At 31.4% G+C, this 23,027-nt stretch overlaps 1 protein-coding gene across 1 annotated transcript; it reads left to right on the forward strand.

The window, feature by feature from the left end:
- The first annotated feature begins 1 nt into the window (after nt 1).
- On the forward strand, nt 2-17,626 carry LOC127713998 (uncharacterized). The gene is made up of 9 exons (XM_052219947.1): nt 2-138; nt 1,014-1,118; nt 2,160-2,466; nt 3,115-3,236; nt 4,341-4,470; nt 5,621-5,776; nt 7,034-7,153; nt 8,681-9,257; nt 17,622-17,626. Exons 1-9 carry the CDS (start codon nt 83-85, stop codon nt 17,624-17,626), a joined length of 1,578 nt encoding a protein of 525 aa, XP_052075907.1. The 5' UTR covers nt 2-82.
- The last annotated feature ends 5,401 nt before the right edge of the window (nt 17,627-23,027 follow it).

Below are 23,027 nucleotides of genomic sequence, written 5' to 3' on the forward strand. Positions count from 1 at the left end.
TTGCAACCTTGTGAATTCGCCATGCTGTGAGAAAAAATGTTTAAGCACCAGTAATGTTCAGACAATTCAGACCTGTAGAGCTATGTTCTATAAAAAGACACAAGAAGAACAGTCAGATTTCATTGAAAGAAACATAAGGTATATTTATATATGAATAGATTTTTATTTACTACAAGAGTGTTTTAATGATCTTGACTGGCTATACAGCCTTCGCAGAGTCAGTAAAAGAATATATATATATATGGCAAATATGTGTACATTCGCATACTGATATGCATTTGTACATGTTTCTGTTGATTAAAGCTGCCTTAACTTAATTACAAGAAGTCTAATAAAACTTGATTTAAAGTAATTTAAAAAAAAAACATTTTGTTGGGGTTTTTTTCCCCAACAAAGATAGATGAGCTCTGATGTTAATTTTCTTTAAAAAAATTTGTCTCATGATACATGTATACAAATAACATGAAATCTTTTATAAATTTTACTCGTTTCTTTCAAATCAGATGAAAAAGAAAAAAGAGAATCTTTGGTTCTTGAGCCTCCTAATGGGGTTTTTGATAATGTGATTTTATAGTGAATATTTGATTACCAGACCAAATATTTCATGATTATTTGATTAGTTGATTATCTAGGACTGTATTTTTGATTATTTGATTATCTTGTTTAAAAAAATAATTAATGATTATAAGATTATATTGGCAAAAGATTTGTGATTATGCGATTACTTGGACACCCCCATGAAGGGCCTCATTCTTATTGACCAATTTTATAAGACTTAATCTATAACCAAATGGACATGTGTTATGAAAATGTTGAAGATAGGTAAAAATTCACTTCTCATGAAAAGTTTTAAACATTCAAAAACCATTTGGTAAAAATATGTTATATTGTTGGTGTAGTACCTTTGACATAGATACCATATCTTAACACCAGTTCGTAAAACCTAAACTGTAAAACGTGTGGTCTTGAGATCTACTTTTTTCAAATGTTTTTTTTTTTAATTATGTACACAGGTGCAATGATGCCAGTTTAGAAGACAAACAGTTGACTTTTGTGCTGACTGGTAGGAGAGTATGTGAATATGCATGGAGGATTGTGTATGGCATAAAAAGGAGGAGGTATAATACCTTAAAAGTATAAATAAATTAGTTCATGGGCTACACATCCTTATGACAGCAACCCAACATCAAAGTAGTGAGGGGGCCTCGGTGGTTTGTGATCTTAGTAGTTACTACTGTAATCACTAGCCAGTCAACACTGAGGTTGTGAGTTAGAACCCCGCTTGTGCGGGTGTGCTTGACTCCAATCTTAATTGACTAGGATTGTCAGTTTTCCTATCAAAGGTCGGTTGTTTTATTTGGGCGCTACTGCTTCCTCCACCAATAAAAACTGGCTGCCACAAGATTACCCAAAAGGGGTGCTTCTAAGTGACGTTAAAAACACAAAAAATCAAAATCAATTCAAATCAAAAGTAGTGATCCCACATTCTGTTGTAGTCTACCTGGTTAATTTTTAATGTATATATATACATTTGTTTTAAAATACCAATCAAACAGCTATCCATGAGGAGGTTGTAAGCAACTACATGTCACTGTTAGGTCTTTAACAATGAAAATCCCATATTGTATAGTAAACTATTTATGCTCACAGAACGGGAAGCGATTCAATTGAGAAATCAAATAGCCAGATATATGCTAAAACCACCATCAAAATAAGATATGACAGACAGCAAGGAACAACCATTAATTTACAGGGTCCTAGGGACAGTCCCATAAAGTATGTGGCGGGGTTTAACATATATCCAAACAGATGAACACTCTTCTTATACATGTTATATTCAGTCTGTGGCTTAGTTTTTTTTAGACATAAAAAACTTCTAAAGGTCAATTTGCTATGTAATTTATGAAACTTTGACAGTCTCAAAACAGCATCTGTAGAATTATTTGTTTGAATCAAGTCTAGGGTGGTTTCTTTAACAATTTACTTGATTTGTGTTCATTTTTCACAGATAAAACAAATTGAAAAATGATTTTTATGACAAAAAAACACATTTCCTTAAAAGGATTTTTAAAATTGATGTCAAATAATCCGAGAAAATAAAACCACATAAATTAGTAGTGGTATCAGCCTGTTATATTTTTTACATTTTTAAATTTCAGGTATTACTACATGAAAAAGAAATGTAGGTCTACTAATGAAGATTTAGACAATTCTGACAAAAGATGTAGCCAACAATACAAGAGTCGCCAGTACCTTGAAGCAAAGAGTTTTGTTACAGGTCTATGCAAGAGATATGGTGATGATCAGCCTGATATTCTGGAAATACATTTGCCATCATGTCTCTCTATACTACAAGTTTGGACAGATTACAAATCTTCCTGTGAGAATTTAGGATCACCCTTTTTATCATACCAGAGGTTCTATGGAATGTGGATTGAAGAGTTTCCTCATGTTAAGATTCCAAAGGTTTGTATGGAGTAATATTCAGAACAAAGGTGTTGGTTTATGAACATGATGAAGGGATAAAATAATATGCAGATGTCTAAATTATAACTGAAAAGTAGGAAATCATCACAGTCTGACACATCTTGACAGTTATGATGCCAATGCACATAAAACATATGCTATCAACTGTATTTTACAAAGCTGTTTAATATGTACAAAATATATGTTTTGGTAAAGTCATGACAAACATCAATTTTTTTTCAATAATTATGTGTAAAATTGTCAATTATGTCAAAGTCAACATATATATGCATGTTTATGACATAAAAATTACTTTCTGCACTTTATGTTAAATAAAGGTCATGTTGTATGACACATGAATGATGAGACAACTATCCTATAGAGTCCAATTGACATGGATTTAAGCAACTAAAGGTCACATTGGACCTTCAAAATGAAACTAAACTATATTTCAATCTTTTATTAATAAAAAAATGAAATTTATGTTGCAAGTCTTTAATAATTCATTGGTATGACAGTGACTTTATATATTATACCTCCTGCTTTATGTCACATAATTAATCCCTTCGTCATATTAAAAAATGTTCAGTCATGCATAAATTAAGAAACATTCATAGAATTAAATAGATGTAATCTTTTTGTTTATAGTATCAGAAGCTCAGCAAATGTAATGAGTGCGTAATCTTTAAAGAGACCATCAGCAAAAAACTGACAAAGATCGATTTGGGAGAGCTGAAGGACAAGAGAAGAGCACACTTGCTTCTTCAAGAGTAAGAATTTTATCCACTCTTAAAAATGATTTTTTTTGTACTTTTCATGATTGATGCAAATACATCTACATTATTAGCTCAACTGCAAGTACTGAACCAAATTAACCAAACTCTGCAACAATCTTCTTAGGTTTTTAGTATACAAAAAAGGTGGCCTATGACCATGACTGCCAACCAAAATTGCCAACATAGCTAAAAATAGAACAGTGGGGGTTAAATGCAAATTTGTCTGATTATCTTGAAAGCTGCTATAATTGGGGAAAACATGATGAGAGAGATGTTATGTTGTGATCTGCCCATTTATACAAAACCCTCAGTTGACTTGTTATGGAGTTATTGCTCTTGGTTATTTTTTTTACTGTTTTTATAAAAAAGAAGATGTGGTATTGATTGCCAATGATACAACTCTCCACTAGAGACCAAATGACACAGAAATTAACAACTTTAGGGACACCAACTGCTTTTAACAATGAGCAGATCCCATACAGCATAGTCAGCTATAAAAAGGCCCCCAAATGACACATGTAAAACAATTCAAACAAGAAAACTAATGGCCTAATTTATGCACAAAAGAATGAACAAAAAACAGATAATGGAACACAGTAACAAACAACAATTAATTTGACTATTATCTTGAAAATTATGAAAGATAGATAGACACTTAAAAAAGCCAATATGATATGAGTAAGTAGTCTTAAATTAAGATTTTTTTTACCCTTTTTGGTGTTTGGGCAAAAACTCAAGAAGATAGAGAGAAACTATAAACAAAAACATTATCAATGATACAATATCAGCAAAAATAAGATAATTGTCATAAATTCTATTCTGGTCTCCAATGTTTGTGAGTGTCCATAATTGAAGATGCAAATAGACCTTGGTGAGCGACACAGGCTCTTTAGTTAGTTAAGTCACTACTGTGCACAAGTACAAAGAAAGTTTATTCTTCCTAACATCACTACACCATGATGTTGGGCAATGAAACCATTTATGATTACTCACCACTTCTAGAAAATGTGTTGGTTGTAGGGAAGTCATGGTCATGGAATTACCACAACTATTAATCATTTGTGAGTGTAATGTATATATTTTTGATTTTTTTTTCAGAATCTGCAGGGAAAAATATTATAAACACATAAAGAAATCCAAAGAACATCCAAGCATGTACACTTCTGTTATCATTGACAATATGGATCAGTCCAAAACCAATCTACCAAGGTTTCCATTACATTTTAAGGTGAGTTTGTTTTGGAAGGGCATATTTTTATTATAAGGGTTATATTTAGAACATGATATTTCAATGCAATAATCAATTTCAATGTTGAAAGCAGGCTCGCAGTGTTAGATTCATCTTATTTGTAAAATTATAAAATGAAAACAACAAAAAAGGTCCATTTTTATGCCCCATTTATGGGCATTATGTTTTCTGGTCTGTGCGTCTGTTTTTTTGTCCGTCCGTCTGTCCCGCTACAGGTTAAAGTTTTTCGTCAAGTTAGTTTTTGATGAAGTTGAAGTCCAATCAACTTGAAACTTAGTACACATGTTCCTTATGATATGATCTTTCTAATTTTCAAATTAGAGTTTTGACCCCAATTTCACGGTCCACTGAACATAGAAAATGATAGTGCGATATGGGAATCTGTGTACTATGGACACATTCTTGTTTGGTATATCATTTGAATGTTCTATTTTGCTATGAATGTCTAGGAAATTACACATAATCGTGAAGATCTAAGTGGTGTTAGCATCTGCAATTAATAGAATTTGGTCTGGTCAAACTCCTAACCTTTCTCTGTATTGAATTGTATCTTGCACTATATTTACATTGTAATTAAATGATTGATTTACTTAACGCAAAGCAGCAATCATATGAACTAACAGGATGTGTAGTGAAAATGACTTCTTGCAGTATTTATTTTCTTTTAGCATTTTATATGAGACAAATATTTTACCATTCTAGATAAGAAGGGGGCTTTATTGGTAGCACCTAGTCTATCTGTTGGTACAACACTTTCATCCAACTTTTCAAGAAACTACTATTAAAATAAAATGACCTCATATTTGCTATTTGGTCAACAGCTTGACAGTGATGACATGTGATATAAAAAAGAATCTGGAGATTTGTCAGATACCTAACTCTTGTTTGCAATTACTTTGAATTTTTCAATATTGGAAGGAATTCAACTTTTTTTGTCATATTTTTCTCAGAAACTACTGAAATCAATGACTTTATTTGGTCAGCCGCTCAACATAGATGAGTTAAGCATGTTAAGAGTGCACCTTCAGATAAGTCATATAACTACTTCCTGTTAGCCAATATTTTGAATTATGATTGCATTCTTGTTTAAGTTATGAGCACATGTTTTTAAACTTTTTTTTTTTTTCAGAATGAAACAACACTTGAAAAAATGCACCACCATGTTACAGGTGTTTTATGTCATGGATTAAATAAGGCATATACATTTACATGGACAGATCAGTTTTCCTCTGATTGCAATATCACCTTGAATTGTTTGATGTCTGTGTTGGGCGATGTAGCAACAGTAAGTATCTATTATCAAGTTTAAAGTGAAACAATTAACTAAAGTTCTCATGCAAGAGAATACTGTGGATTCATTTATTTTCGTGGGTATCAATTTTCGTGGATTGAGGAAAACTTGCATTTTCCTGGATATTTAATTTCGTGGTTTTGCCATACCTTGGATACAAAGCCTAAAGAAAATTTGTAATTCATTGCCCATTTGAATTCGTGGTTTACCAGTATCAACGAAAGCCACGAAAATTGGTATCCAACGAATAATAATTAATCCACAGTAACACATTTTCATTTATTTTACAATTTATGCAACAACAAGAAAGTCTAAGTGTATAGAAGCCACTTCTAGTCCATTAATTTTAAACATCAAAGATATGAAAGTTAAGAGATGTGGTATGACTGCCAATTAGACATATCTCCAAAGATTTCACATGACACAGACACTGAAAAATTACAGATTAATCTAAGCTAGCATTACTATTCAATTAGAAATAATAATTGGACAGGGTTGCATATAAAAAAAGTAAGAACGATGGGTATGGTTGCCAATGAACTAATTATGCATAGAGACAATGTTGTAGACTATTGCAGGTCAAAGTATGGCCGTCTACAGTGAGCAAAACCCATACCCTATACTAAGCTAAAACGCCAAGTGTTGACAAAATGGAAAACAAATTCAAAACTGATTTTTAGAAAAAAAACATATTTCATGGCTTATTTTGTTTTTACATGTGCACTAGACCGCCATGTTATTCTTGTTTGATAATGAGGTTAATTTTCACATTCCCATTTCTGAATATATATAATAAAGAGCCTAGGTGGTCGAGTGGTCTAGTGCGTCGTTCACAGTACAATGTGATTTGGTGCCACGATATCTCAGTAGCATGAGTTCGAAATCCCAGCAAGGGAATATATATATATATAAATGCATGAACATTATTTATTTTGCTTTTTACCAAAAATGTAATGGAAATATAAGCAATAATCTGTAATTTTTCAAAGAAATGTGAGAAGTTTATAAAAGTTGGGAACAAATTGCGCTTCTCATGATAAGAGATGAAAATGAAACAATTTATTCATGCAGTTTTATCGGTGAACAAACTTCTTTTCTCAAAAATAAGCTTTGACTTAAATACTTTTATGACTAAAATACTTCATATGCTAGAAAAATATATTATGTTTGGTATAATAGGGTTGGATAACTTTTAACTGTGATGATATGATGTATAATATGTAAAGCTGATTCCCTTTTTTTTCTTTTTAGGAAAATGGTGGTTTACCTCCTACACTATATATTCAAGCTGATAATTCCCCAAAAGACAACAAAAATAAATATGTGATAATGTTCCTAGCAATGTTGGTGAAAATGGAAATTGTAAAAAAGGTAATTTAATTTTTTTGCATTTATTTAATTTATTGATAGATGGAGTTACCATGGTAATAAAATTTAGTATTTGAAACTTTTATTGGAATTTGTTAGCATACATGCATTTTTGTTATCCTTACTTCAAATCACAAGGGCATAAATTCAGACATAACAGCATGCAATACATTTTTAGTTCCAATATTTGTTTGTTGCAAATTAAAACTCTTTTTTGCTATAACATAAAATTGAGAATGGAAATGGGGAATGTGTCAAAGAGACAACAACCCTACCAAAGAGCAGATATATATGTCATGTATATATCATGTATGTGCTTGTCATTTCATCAACAATAACAAAAAATCACTAACTTATGAAAAGAAAAGAGAAAATGTTTCATAAAACAAAACAAAAGTGCATGTTGTAGTCACAGATTCCAAAAAATACATTTAAGGCAATCACTTAAAGGGGTAAAACCCAGCTAATTCATTTTCACTGATTTGACTCAAATTTTCATGTTTGATTTCTAACATAATAAAATGAATATCCAAATTGTAAAAAAATCTAGAATTTTTTATGTATGGACTGATAATATGTATCTTCATGATGTGTGTATTTTTGTCTAGAGTCAACTTATTTATCATCTATTCGTAGCTAAGTGGCACTTCCTTGGGAAACTAGTCAATTTTAAAAATTGTCAGTAAAATTCAGAGATGCCAATAATTACGATTTTCAGTCATTGAAGTTATTTCATGACTATAATGAATATTAACCATATTCTGCTTTTTGTTGTTCAGTTTATTTTTTGTGTTGAACTACTACATTTGGTGAATGGAATGATTTTTATGTGTACATATCCAGGTACCATCTGACTTTGACGTCATTTTCATGGTTCACTAGTTAAAAGTTTAGTTTGTGTGTTATAGTCTGTTTTTCCAATACTGTATGCAATAGGTCAACTATATTAGGTGTATAGAAATATTTCCAGTGTAGATACCTGTCCAGCAAGTTTTATTGACCTCCACCTCATTTTTATGGTTCATTGCTCAATGCTAAGTTTTTGTGTTTTGGTCTGTTTTTCTAAAACTATAAGCAGTAAGTCACTTATACTAATATTTGGTTTATGGAATGATTGTAAGATGTTTATATGTATATAGATATAAGAAGATGTGGTATGAATGCCAATGAGACAACTCTCCATTCAAGTCACAATTAGTAAAAGTAAACCATTATAGGTCAAAGTACGGTCTTCAACACAGAGCCTACCGACCGTGTGAGGGCTGTATAGCAAGTCAAGGTCGTTAATACTTCCATTATCATCATCAGAGCCTTGTTAATGATGATACATGTAATAATGCTTCATATTTAGGGCTATCAAAATAAATTCCATGGTCAGTAAAGCAGGCAATACATTCAGTATGTTGACTCTTATTATTATTAATGTGCACCAAAAAGTATTGGCACTTATGAAATTTTAGTTGAACAATGTGAGATTTGGAATTGAAGCTTTAATAACTTATTACAAATCTATATCTTTTTTTTTTACAGATAAAGCTGACATTCCTCATGGTGGGTCACACCCATGAGGATGTTGATCAGTTATTCAGTAGGATTTCTGTTAAAGCTTCAAAAGAAAAGACAACAACCATCCCAAGCCTTTTGGATCTGATCAAAAGGTCTTACACACCACAACCTATTGCAAAGCATGTAGAATCACTGTATGATTTCCGGGATCAGATGGCATATCCATCCAGTCTAGCTGGAATCAAAAGTCAGCACGTATTCAAATTTACAAAGGATGGAGACAAAGTTTTCTTGGCCATGAAAGAATGGCCATTGGAGTCAGCACCATACAAAACATTGGAGCTGACTAATATATTACAGAATCTCGACATGCCGAGGAAGGTGGAACCAAACATGGAAAAGATTGGTGGTATCATACAGTTGATGAGACGAGATCTTCCAAAATGGGTTCAAAATGGAAAGTTAAACAGAGAAGATGAACTTTGGTGGATCAGCTACCTATCTACCCTCGAGAAAACAAGACGCCCTGCACCAAAGACTCCTTTGCCACAAAATATGGGACGTTACAAGAAACCACAACATGAACAACCAGCTATGGAAGGTAATTTGTTGGCTGCGATCAACAACCATATCCAGACTTTTGAGAGAAACACCGCAGTTAGGATTGTTACACACCGACCACGGGTTTAAGTCCTCAAAACTAATTCTATTTTGTATATTTTGTATATTTTGTATATATATTTACCTCCTAGGAACATTTGATAGATAATCTTCTTATGTCATATGAGCACCAAATTTTGTGTCTATAAATGAAATGACTTCTGTATGTTTGTTTCAAAGATTAATTCGTAGAAACTTGTAGCTGCTGTCCTTTAGTGAAGACAGTTCAGCATTTTATAAGCATGATAAGTGACAACATGTTTAAGCAGTTGACTGTATGAAACTAAATATCATTCACATTAATGTACAGTACTGTAGTTTGCAATTGTTGTATGGAATTTTGATTCATGATTATTTTGAAAACTAAGTGTTTTTGTATAGCAGTGCTATATCTTTAATGTTCACAAATGTACAAATGTTAATATAAAAAACTAATTTGTAAATAATATTTCAATTGCTACAGTAAGTGTTTTGACAAGTTAAGTCAATGTTAGTATTATTTATTTTTAAAATTTTGAAAAGTTATTTGTATTCTGAAAGTAGATTGGGTAAGTGTCAATTTTCTGGCTAAAAGCTTTTTAAGTTGCTGATTAAAACATATTGAAATTAGCCTGTTTTAATTGGTAGGGAAAAAGTAAGAGAATTTGTGAGAATTGTAATAAGATTTAGTAGTCCGAGCCTTATTGAACCTTCTCTTTTGTACAAGATGAGAAATGGAAATCTTCAATTGAAATGTATGCATGTAACATTGTAGACAATAGAACATACTTTTCTTACATGTATTTCTTTTATTAGTCATGCTTTTTTGCATTGAAGTATTGACATTTAATGAAAATATATATATCTGAGATAATTTACCTGTGTAAAAAACAACTTTCAAATAGAAAGAAATGTGTTTATATGTATATTTTGCATAGTTCTTTTGTAAATACAAAATAAATATGTTATGTCAAAAACAATTGTCTTTTTTATTATTTGTTTGTCTTAATATAATAGAATAGGTTTTAATTTATAGTTTGTAAAAGTTTCTAGGTTGGCCTTTCATCAACTTACTGGTCCTTCATTTTCAATTTATGACCAATGAACCTCATTGTGCTATAGCTTGTGTATTAAAAGAAAAAAAGAGAATGTGTGATACATTTGTAAAGTTTTTAATTTTAATCATTTAATGGTCTAAGTAACAGAATTTAAGACCAAGTTGGAAACCAATAAATTGTTTTTTTTATTATTCTGACAAGTGAAATATATAAAAAGTATTTTTATGATAAATGAAATATGAGAAATAGTTTAGGTTTGAAATATTCTAAATGTTCTTTCAATTCAATTCATGAGAAATGTGGTCCTTGCTATTGGATAGAATGGATGTTGGGTAGAAACATTTTGATGAAAAATTAGGAAACACGGACACACGCCTTTAGGTGCAGGACTTTTTAGCTGTGTTTAAGACCCAATGGTGGACATCAGTTGTTTTCTGCCCTTTGGTCGGGTTGTCTCTTTGAAATATTCCCCTTTATTTTACTTGTTTGTACTAAAGTCAAATATATTTAGTATGCAGTTGAGTTGACATTGGCAAATCTCATTTCCAGGGATAGTGTTAGCACCTCTACTTCAGTCATGGTCTTTTTGCTTTGAAACTTTTGCATAGTCTAAATGTTAAAGTTTGTGTCTATGTCATTTCTAATGAAAGTAAACACTTGTGAAATTTGGTATGCAATTGTATATTAAGAATTGTCATTTCTCATTTCCAAGATGGTTATTTAGCCCTGCACCTTCAGTTGTGGTTAATTGACTGAATGATTTGCCCAATTTTAATTTTAAACAATCACATTATAATATAAAAATTGAGTCGGACAAAACATATCACTGTCAATAATTTGTACTCAGTACCCACCAAAACAGAAAATTGTTTTCTGACGTACAAATGAATCCACAGTATTCTGTTGCATATTCTGAGGTATAGTTTGTAACTCTTGGTTGGAGTAATATATATCTATGAGGTTGTAAGCTATCAATACAAGTTAAAAAAAAATCTTTATTGTCACTAGATCTAAATTTACTTTTCCTAATGATGTTTAATATTCTGTATTCTTGACTTTTTCGCATAGATGAGCATAAAAGTATTGTAATATTTGAAGTGCATGATGTAGTATATTGAGATTTTTTTAATCAACAACAAGGTTTTTCCTACTTGACTTGACTACCTGTGAGGGTCTTGCACGGTTGTTTTTTAATCAAAATCAAAACACTGATACAAACAACACCATAAATATATTTATAGAAAAAAAGCAAATCGGATAAAACTGACCTACAGCACAAAATTAACATTTATCAAATTGAAAGAAATCATACAAGACAAAAGATATCCTAAGGGAGATAAAAAAAAAACCTAAGGGACAAAATTAATCCTAAGGGAGAGAAGAAAATTTTAAGGGAAAGAAGAAAATCCTAAGGGAAAAAAAATATCCCATAGGACAAATTAAATCCCTTAGGAGAAATAAATAATCCTAAGGGAGAAAAAATATCCCATAGGACAAATTAAATCCCTTAGGAGAAATAAATGCTCCTAAGGGAGAAAAAATATCCCATAGGACAAATTAAATCCCTTAGGAGAAATAAATGCTCCTAAGGGAGAAAAAATATCCCATAGGACAAATTAAATCCCTTAGGAGAAATAAATAATCCTAAGGGACATTTTTTATGGAAAAATAGTCTTTCATGATAATCCCATAGAATAATTTATATCCTATAGGATTGAAATTTTTTTTAAAAATCCCACAGGAATTTTAATCCTGTAGGATATTAATTTTATCCCATAGGATAGTTTATCTCCTACAGGATATTTTTATCCTAAGGGATTTAAATATCCCACAGGATATTAAAAATATCCTACGGGATTATGACTTTATCCTATAGGATTTCTAAAAATCCTGTAGGATTTTTAAAAATCCTATGGGAAAAAAAAATATCCTATAGGATATTGACACTGATTTCACTCTTAATGCCGAACGGGGCGAGCCATATCAAAACTTTTTTTTTAATTGTTTTACCTATAGGCATAGGTATATTATTGCCAAGTTTGATAATTCTACCTTAAAAAAAAATGTGGTTCCAATTTGCACTCACGAGAAGTGCAAATTAATCCGAGAACATGTTACTGGTTATTTATTAAGTTAGGATTTCGTTACCGCAAATTACTTAAAGGGGCTGTCAAATTCATGTTCGCCTATTTGACTCAAATTCTAAATTATAAAAAGTCTAAAATAAGCAAATTACCATGCATGTACTCGATAATATGTATCACCATTTCGTGTGTATTTTAATCTAGATGTCATCTAATTAACCATCGAGGTGATCTCCGAAGACTGCCGACGGTCATATAACCCAATATAAACATAAATATAGATGGATAGCGAACTCGTGCAATTGAATTTTTCTAGGTCTGTTTGATTTCATATTATAGGTTATAAAAATATGTTAATCATCATTTTTACTCGTATGAGAATGAGTTGTGTGGATCAATTCGGTCAACCAAATGATTTATCCTTGTTTCACTTTCAATGTTGACATTGTTTTCCTTTTAATAGCTGAACACGCCTAGTTCATGCGTAAACCATTTCTAGCTATGGGTTATATAGAAGGTCAGATGAATACGGTTTTAATGAGGTCAAATTATTCATCAGCGACATTTCTAATCTTATTTAAACCAAATTGAACCAAACTGGCTGCTAAAAATGAATTATTATTTCACTATTAAACTTTCATTAATGATTGATAAAAAAAATCATACTTTTATAAATTTTTTTACATCCCCATCAAAACCTTTACTAAATTCTTCCATGGATACAAAGATTTAGTTTGCAAGTTTGGCTGTACCTGTAAAAAACTTATTTCAGACGGAATAGCACATCCTCAATTTGTACGGTGATGTTGTTAACCGAGCCCGGAAATTTATATACGTTCCGGGTAATTTATCAATCCTTTAAATAAAATTATTCTAAAAGGGTACCAATTCAACACTGTAGTTAGATCATAGAATATTGTTTTTTTGGTATAAATATTGATTTTGTTGTCAGTAAATTAAAATCATACCAAATAGTTTTGTTATCAAATATGCACTTTAACATGTTTAACGGTACTACAATCTGTCGATTCCTTTATATTGCCATTGCATAAGGTAATGTTTTTCTCTGACTGTTAATGAAGTCTTTACACTAAATCCATTGGATGTTGGATGTGTACTGATAGATACTATAGTCTTGAATACATGATTTTTTTACAAGTTGTTATTGGCTTTGAACTAGCCCGAAGTTAAGTGGTTGTTGTTGGTTCATGTCTGCCATATTTGTTTTTCGTAAATTGTTTTGTTTTAAATTAGGCCGTTAGTTTTCTCAATTAAATTGTTTTATATTTTTCATGTCTGGATCTTTTATAGCCGACTATACGGTATAGGTTTTTGTCATTGTTGAAGGCCGTACGGTTGCCAATAATTGCCTACATCCACTTTATTTGAACTTTGGTGGATTGTTGTCTCATTGGCAATCATACCTCATCTCCTTATTTTTATATTGAAGACCAACGATAGCCGTGAAAGTTGTCCGTATTTAGGTAAGCATGTTAATATTTCATCCCCGAGTAGACTAGTTGCTACTGAATGTAACAGGAACTGCTTTACCTAACAAAATATTTTTTTCCAAATATAGGATATCTCATTAAAGACGTTTTTGAATCACTCCATATAAAAGCAAATTCAAACTTTTAAAACATCTATTAAACTCGCGCCAGTTTCTTCATGATAAATGTGAAAAACAAAGTAGTTGCGTAGTTACCTTGAAAATTACTCTGATTACAAACAATGTATATGCATTTTGTTATTCATAAATTTTCCTAGATTTCGATTGTCATTTTTGTTCGTTCCTGCTGATTATGTTAAGTAAACTGTTGCTTAAACGTTTCAGATGCCGCCTACAATTGTATTGTATATCATTGCTTCAAATGGATAAGGGATCTGCATACACAAAAACACATCTGTACTCAGAATAACTGTCAAAGGTGTAAACAGAACCATGTTTTTCTATGTGATGTACTGAACCTTAAATTAAATTGATTGTCTGAATGCTCTTTTATAATAAGAAAAGAGAGCTTTGTCTGAATCATTTAAGTTTGCTTATTCTTTTTCGATTTTCTTCAGATCCCCAAATATTTAAAATTATGAACAACATCAATATTATTCCAGTCAAATTCAAAACATGAAAAAATGATTACATTAAATGCTATATTGCAATTACCGTATGTAGGGGTAAATATATAAGGCACTACATAGAAATGTGATACCCCAAATATTATCACCAGCCCATTAGTCAGCGCTGCATTGTTAACATAAATTATCATTGATATGGTCATAATTATAAATTAAGTGTTTACAAAACTTAAAATTTTTCGAAATACAAAGGATCGTCTATACCAGGAATGGAATATCTAAGCTGTATTTGGCCAAATGTTCCGTAATATTTGGTCCTCAATAATGTTCTTCAACTTAGTACTTAATTTTGACTTTTTTACTTCGTCCAAGGTTACTGATGAGTCTGTTGTAGACAAAACGCGAATCTAGCGTACACAATTTTAATCCTAGTATCTGTGACGAGTTTATGTTAAAGCATATGTCTTTTTATCTGTTAACTTTAAATGATTGTCACTTAGTTGTCTTCATATCATTTTCAGTGCATTCAAATCTTTTCAACAACATTTTTTTTATATTTTATGAACTTTTATATAAAGAAAAAAATAATAAGAAATTGGAAAAGCAAAGAAATTCGATAGTAACAAAACATCATTAATACACTCAGATATGCATGATTTCTAAATAATTTTCTTCTGTAAATATGTTAGATTGTTTAATTTTCCTAATGCGCCTTTAACCAGGAACACAACTATAATTTGTTAACAGTATTCGCTGTGCAATGATTTTGGTGCTTCTTACCTGCGGCGCAACGGCGACAACAGGTAAAGTAACCGCTCGATTCTGTCCGTCTATCCGGAAGACATTGAGAAGACAAATTTCGTCAAACTATTCTGTCTTCAATGAAAGGGAACGATTATATATTTAGTTTGCAGTCCTAAGTGTTGAGTTGTAGATTGAAAGCAATTTTCACATCTTCCTTGAAGCCATTCCCTGTTTGCCGATAGATCAAATTTTACAACACTCGTTAAATACGAAAAAAATGGTAAAACTTTTCTTTGCGTCGTTAGATGGAATGCTTCTATATTCGTTTTGCAGCTTGATATTATTGAGTTGTAGCCCCTGAAGCTACATTCTGTTTGCCAATTAGTAAAATTTGACAACATTCATTGTGTTAGGAAAATTTTCGTCAAAGTTGTCTATGCTTCAATTGAAGGGGAATGATCAGCTATGCGACAATGTGCATGTTACCTCAATCAATTACAAACAGCGAGGCAGGTCAAGTCCCGGTATTTGTTTTGTTTAATAATTGACTGAGTTGAACCATTTGTACTATGAAGATCGCAATAGAATATGCATTTAAAAACTCAAATGGTTGTAAAGAACTAAGGGAATTTAAATGTAACAACATATGCTAAAGTGTAGAAGCTTGAAAAGATACTTTATATATCTCAAAGTTTACGATATGGACAGAAGAATTGAAAAAAATGCTTCCATTAACACAAGTCATTCTAATTGTTAGGTCGTTGTGTAAAACAATTTCCTTTAAAAAATATACACCTTTTCTCTTTGGTGGAGGGTAGGCAGACAGAAACTACATTATATTGAAAGCTTACTATCTACACCAAGTCAGTATTATAATTCACATAGTTAGCTAGAATGAATTATCTGACAGATATTTTTATTAAGAAAAGGCTACGAAATACAACAACAGCTAGCATGACCAGGGTTAAAGTACGGTTTCTAACTTTGATTAAGTAAGAAAAATTGTAATTGAGATACGCTAGCCATTGATTGTCAATATATTTTGAATCGTATTTAGCGTCACTCATTACTATATATTTGGTTAAGATGCACTCCTGAGAGAAGTCTTTTTATAGCAGTTGTTTTTTATTGATTGTTTCTCTTGTTATAAGTATTTGATCACGCAATGGTAAGTCAATTGATGTCGTACATGTGATTTGTCACAAATTGATACAGCGATTTAAGAGTTCAAACGAACATCACTGCAAATATCAAAAGGAACAACAACTGTTATTTTTATTTTGAGAAGAATCTCGTTTTTGAGTAAAAAAATATGTCTACTTGTAATGAATGATAAGGAATAAATCAGTGACTATTAGATGACATCATGGTACTTATTTTCAAGTGATTTTGTGATGTTTTTAACAAATATATGACGGATTAAAATTTAGTGATAAACAATTCTGAAGATGCAAGATTTGCTATTAAAATCCTGGCAAATGCTTAGCATTGGCTTGTAACACGGTACGTGATGTATGGAATCTTTTAGCGTATGCAGTTTGTTATTTTTTTTATATATTTTGTTAGGGATGGCAATGCTTCGTGGCATATCGTCATAAAAAGTTTGTATCTACGACGTGTTTAATAAAAAATGTAAATAACATATACTTTTGATGTTTCCATTTAATGAAACAATTGCATTCACTATCAAATTTGTGTGTAGTAAACAAATCTGCCGATTAGAAACTGTTGCTGTTGAAAGTTTTCTTTCGGTGAAGGCAAAAAGTGTAAAAATGTTCAAGGAGTATTCAATAAACATATACAATAAAGACTTGATACACCATTAGCAAAAGAAGAACAAGAAGAAAAAAAAAAAAACAGAACACAACAAAATGTCTTCTCAACTTTTAAAAAAAGGCATTGCTTTTTTTTTCATCTTCAATTACTACGTAACCGTACCGTGAACACACCCATGCATATTTGACAACTTTTTACCGTGTCTGATATTTCAAATGGTCACATTGAATAGTAGCAATTTCAAGTATATGTTCTTAATTATCTAAATTCCTCTGCTAACATTTCATTAAACTGCAACTTGTCATCTTTTCATAATGTGAATGTCATTTCCCCCAGATGTTGACAATAAATGAAATCGGACATGTTTTTAAGACCAATTGAAAACTAATCCATAAAGTAACATATAATGGTAGATCCATTTTGTATTTAGTAAGATTTTGAAAACCTTGTCAAATGATATTTGTTCAAGTTTGATGAAAAATAATTTACACATTGCGATCGCAATAGATAAACACAATAGACTCTGGTACCTTTAAACACTTTTGACACTATCACAAACTGTTGATTAGTGCTGTAATTATTTTACAGAGTGACAGGACTAAGCTGTAACAGATATATTTTATTTAAAAGAAAAACTAAAACTTAATTGGAAAGCCTTAAATGTAGATTGGACTTTTTCATTATACTTTGGACATGTTTGTATTGATAAAAAAAAGAATTACCTGACCACAAATAAAATGCTGTCTGTTACGTATTGTGTTTATGATGGTGATTGTTGTATCTGTATTATAGATACAATGAATAAGCGTTGATTCTTGAAAAAGAAACCATGAGCCCGTAGGGTCATCATTAAATGGTGAGTCCATTTGAGCGACAGATTTAGGAATTAAAGCGTTGATTCTAGAAAAAGAATCCACGGTAAATGAATAGGCTGACGTCACGACAATGGTTTAATGTAAACGTTCCAACGTATTTTTCTAAAATTGTCTTAAAAATGTGTAATCATGAAAAATAATTTTTGCTACAGAAAAATGAAATAAAAGGGAACTTGGTATTACAAATACCCTTTGAAATCTCTGATAAGCTACGTGCATAACACGTCAACCCTTACGTTGATGTTAAACATGCTAAGGGTCTTCGTTAATGTTTTGATTTTATGTTCAAGGATACCACACTTATCGGTTGGTTCTTCTTTGCAACAAACGTTTGCAGTAACGTGTCCGAAATCTCTCATATAACATAAAATATTATATGGCATTGTTATAGATACTAAAAATTGTACATTGGATAAACACTGTGCGGGACAGATTTGCAATTCCAGAATTGGCAAATCTGACTTTGTTGTTTTACAAGATATCAACAATATTTTTTGGTCAGGTGAAAGTTAATCTAAAAAAATAAATTTCCCCATATGTCCCTACATGTCACTGTTGTCACTACAGCTGATTAAAAGTACTTTTCCCATGGGAATTTTAAATTTCCCATCGGAACATAAGCTACGTGCTTGGAAAGTTCCCATGGGAACATAAGTAAATAGTTTGTTCCCATGGGAATTTAACTTTTCCTATGGTAACAATTTATATTCCCATGGGAACAATTTTTCTTCCCGTTGGAACAATTTTTCTTCCCTTGGGAACATTTATTCTTCCTATGGGAACATTTCTTTCTTCCTATGGGAACAATTTCTCTTCCCATTGGAACATATATGTTACGACGGGAACATTTTTTTTCATTTTGACTGGTTTGTCTCCTAGAAGAATTGAAATGTGTTGAAAATACAGGATTTATGTTAATTTATTGCAAAAAACAGGTTTTCTACAAAATATCAATATGGTTTCGTATCTAAAGTTGCAATCAACATGCAACTTCCATAAAACTCAGATTATTCAGTAAAATATGAAGCAATGATAAGTAAGTTTTTAAATTTAGTTTTACGTATGTGTTGTAAAACACAATATTTTTTTGCAATATTTATGTACACTTTGATTCTTTCGTTTTAATACCGTAAATTTTATTCAATTGTTACATAAAAATAAATAACCTTTTAAATGCTGACTACATCATAAGAACTCTATGTAATAAATGCTTTATTGTGTCATGGAAGGATTTCAAATATATTATTTTCCTTGACCTGTATACGAATTCCTATCAAAACCTCTGACAAATAATATGTCACCAACATTATTTGGAAATGAATATGAATAAGAGGAGATAAAGGTACAAATCAACGAGACCGCAATCCAACAAGACAAAATAATTGATGTAGTTATTCTTAAAAAAAAACCAACACCAATAGCTTAAATAGAGACATTGACAAAACTACCATCAACATTTTTCAATATCAGAGAATGTAAAGGACTTGATATTTATAGCAATAAAAATGTTTAAACAAAAACAGTTTCATCTTAACTCGCAATATGAGAAACAGCAATGACTGTATTTTTCTCTTTTTTGTTCATCTTCCTGGTGATATACAATGAAACTCTTAGTTTTCTCCTATTATTGTCAATAATAAAATTACAACAAATTGTAAGTTCTAAAATAAACCAAATACTTCCACGTGTGTAGTTGGTGGTTGTCTGTCATTTTTTTTTCGTAAATTGTATTTTATAGATTATTTCGTTAGTTTTCGAGTTTGCATTGTTTCACGTGTTTCATGTCGGAGCCTTTTGTTATCATTTGAAATCTGGTAGATAGTTGCTTCATTTGCAGTCATACTACATATGTCCTTATTTTTCATATTAGCATGTTTGGATAGAGATTAAATGAATTCGAACCATACAAAGGATATATATTTATTGGTGCCATGAAGGTAGTCAATAAGTCCTTTTGATATTCTTTTTTTTCCCTAGCAAAAATGTATAATTATTGATGGTTTACTACAAATGTTTTCAATATGTAAAAGTTGAAGAAGTTTTTTTTTTTTAGATCTTTGCCAAAAAATTATCTAGAAACTAATTTGTGACTTCTTGTCCTTCAATATTTTTTTTTGTGACTTTCTGTCCTACCTTCGTATTGATGAATATAGGAGGAAAAGTCACAGGAGATAAAGTTACAATAATATTTTTATCATTTTGTTGAATAATTTTTTACCTTGTATTTTTACTTTCTTTTGTTTTAAGATTTTCTATTAAAAAATCATTAAAATGTTAAAAAAAAGATGAATTGTATATAACTTTTTTCTATTATGGAACTTATTGGAAAATTGATGAAACAATGTTTAAACAACTTTTTTTCCGTTGCGTAGAAATAACACACTTTGTTTTTTATACAAAATGCAAGACCCACAAAACAAAAAAAAAAAACAAAAGAACACTTGAACATGCTGAAATAATATATTTATGTACAACCTGTATACACATGCGGGTGTCTTCCTCCTATTCCCACTTTTTAAAAATCACTATTCCTTCTATTCCCACATGCAAATAACAATAGATGTTTTGATAAATAATTTGTTTTTATAACAATCAAGGTCAATTAAAAAATCACCTAAGATTTACCTGTCTTTTTTAAAAGAAAACATATTTCTTACACTGTTTAAGTATAATATTATTAAAAAAAAAAATGTCAATGTACTGTTTATTTGTAATATGTTTTTTCTTCTTCAAAGAATTATTTAGATATAAAGAATAAGTCAGATAAATAGAAGTAAGATTAAAAAAACATTGAATTTGTAAACTTAAAAAATTGTCATCCGAACAAATAAATTGATGATAGATAATATTACAACAAATTTCCCATCTTGCAAGATTTCCATGTACAACGAACGCAAGAAGAACCTACCAGTTTTACCAAAAACTGTTGATGAAATCAACAAAGATGGCATTTGGGCACGTACTACCAAAGGTGACCCATTCCTGTCTGAGCCTATTCTTCCAACTTTACACATTTCACGCAATGGTTGACAGAGCAATGTATCCACTGGTACACAGTATTCTTCCAGCCAAGAGCGAACTAGTATACACAAGGTTCCTGACTTAACTCAAAGATGTATGCCACCAACACCAACTACAACTTCAGCCTACCACTATCTTCCTGGACTATGAAGTCGCCATCCGAAATGCAGTCTATTCTGTATTTCCTGGCATCAACGCAAAAGGCTGTTTTCTCCACTACACACAATGCATATGGAGAAAAACACAAGAAACAGGGATTCAGGTTCCATACAAGGAAGACAACAACATTCATCAACTAGTACGCCGTACTGCTGTCCTTCCACTTGTACCTACTGCTGAGGTCGAAGATGTGTGGTTTAATTCCCTAACCGACATAGATCAGATTGATACTAACATCAACTACACGCCCTTTACAGACTATGTAACAACATACTGGGTCGAATAGAACAGTCACCTTTGGGACCATTATACAACAAAGGGACAAAGGACTACACATCATCTAGAGGGATGGCACAGCAAGCTGAAGAAACATGTCCAGCACCCACATCCAAACAATTTTAAACTCATTAAACTACTGAAACATGCGGAAGCTTTCAACGCCCTCACCATGATCCAGTATGCAGCCAGTGGGAAGAGAGTGGCCCAAAAACGAAAGTATGTCGAAATCAACAACATATTAGAAGAGCATAAGGTTAGACACCGCAACCAGGAAATCAAAACAGTACAGTTTGGTGATGCAGCCTCCCACCTTCTTCACGTTGAATAGATTAATAAACTTTAATAGACTTATATGTACAGTGAATTTCTAATGTGTGTGCTACAATGTGTGATTTGTTTTAGTGCTGTTAACTTGTATTGTTAGTTTCATATTATAATGCTTGCTTGAATCTACTGTTGAATTTGTGTTATAAAAGAAATAAAATAATTTACTTATATTTGTTTCCATTTCTTTCATATTTATTTTAATTAAAAACACAGAATTCATACACATACAAAAATAACCTATTACCCATCAAAAAAAAAAACACTTATCAATTAAAAGTTGATTAAACAATGTTTATACAGTATAATCCTTTGTTTGAAAAAGTTTCCCCCTATTCCCACATGAAATATTTCTTTTTCTTACCAGATTTATAAAAAGTGGGAATAGGAGGAATGAACCCACATGCGTAATAAACGGGTTCTGGTTGAATGAACATAAATTTCAATCGATTACACACAGATGACAATCAATAGAGTGTGGCACGTGTCGACAAAACATCAAATAACTTCGTTATTACTAAAGATATGATTATATAATTTAGAATTATTCATTTATTCATATTAACATAGTCTACTGCTATATTCCATGTCCTTTGTGCCAACTATATCATCCCATCAAGTCCCTAGTGCGAAATTCTGTTTTAGAGCACATATTTGCGGTATTTCTACGGACTTCTTTATTTCAACATTTTGGTTCCTTCCGTATTATATTCTGTACAGGCAGTTTAAAGGAATTATTGCCAGAGGTATTGCGAGGTGACACTTTCAGGTTTTCATGCGATTTCCTGTCGGAATTAAAAACTCTTATTGCACGTAATGCAGGTTCATGCCTCGCTTTACTGCTAAGCGTATAGGTCAGTGTAAACGGCCGGTAATTTGGAACTTTACATTTAAAAATTATCAGGTATAGTATACATCATGTGTTACAGTACATTTTTTTGTGTCTTAAGTCCGACAGTGATACACTATACATAACTAAACTCAAACGTGTAGTCAACTTTACTACTACTTGTTTATGAAAGACATTTCTGTAATAGTTATACACTAAGTAGATTTTATAAATGTCAAAGTTGCCGTTTTGCATATTTCCGTTAAATCCATGTGCTAATATGGATCAGCAGGTCAAGGTTGGCCATATCGTGCATTCTTAATATAAAAAAAAAACATCATGCTCCTTATATGCAGTTGTCAATATGGACGGGTATGAGACGGACGACATTTTGAGTCAGGCGTTGGATTTGGCATAAGAGTCTGGAGATAACGCAATATTTATAACCCATAAAGGTAATCATAATTCATACATGTTACGGTTTTATATAAAAAAAAGCCCCCCCCC

Source organism: Mytilus californianus, unplaced genomic scaffold, assembly GCF_021869535.1.
Source record: "Mytilus californianus isolate M0D057914Y unplaced genomic scaffold, xbMytCali1.0.p SCAF_9, whole genome shotgun sequence".
NCBI classification, from domain to species: domain Eukaryota; kingdom Metazoa; phylum Mollusca; class Bivalvia; order Mytilida; family Mytilidae; genus Mytilus; species Mytilus californianus.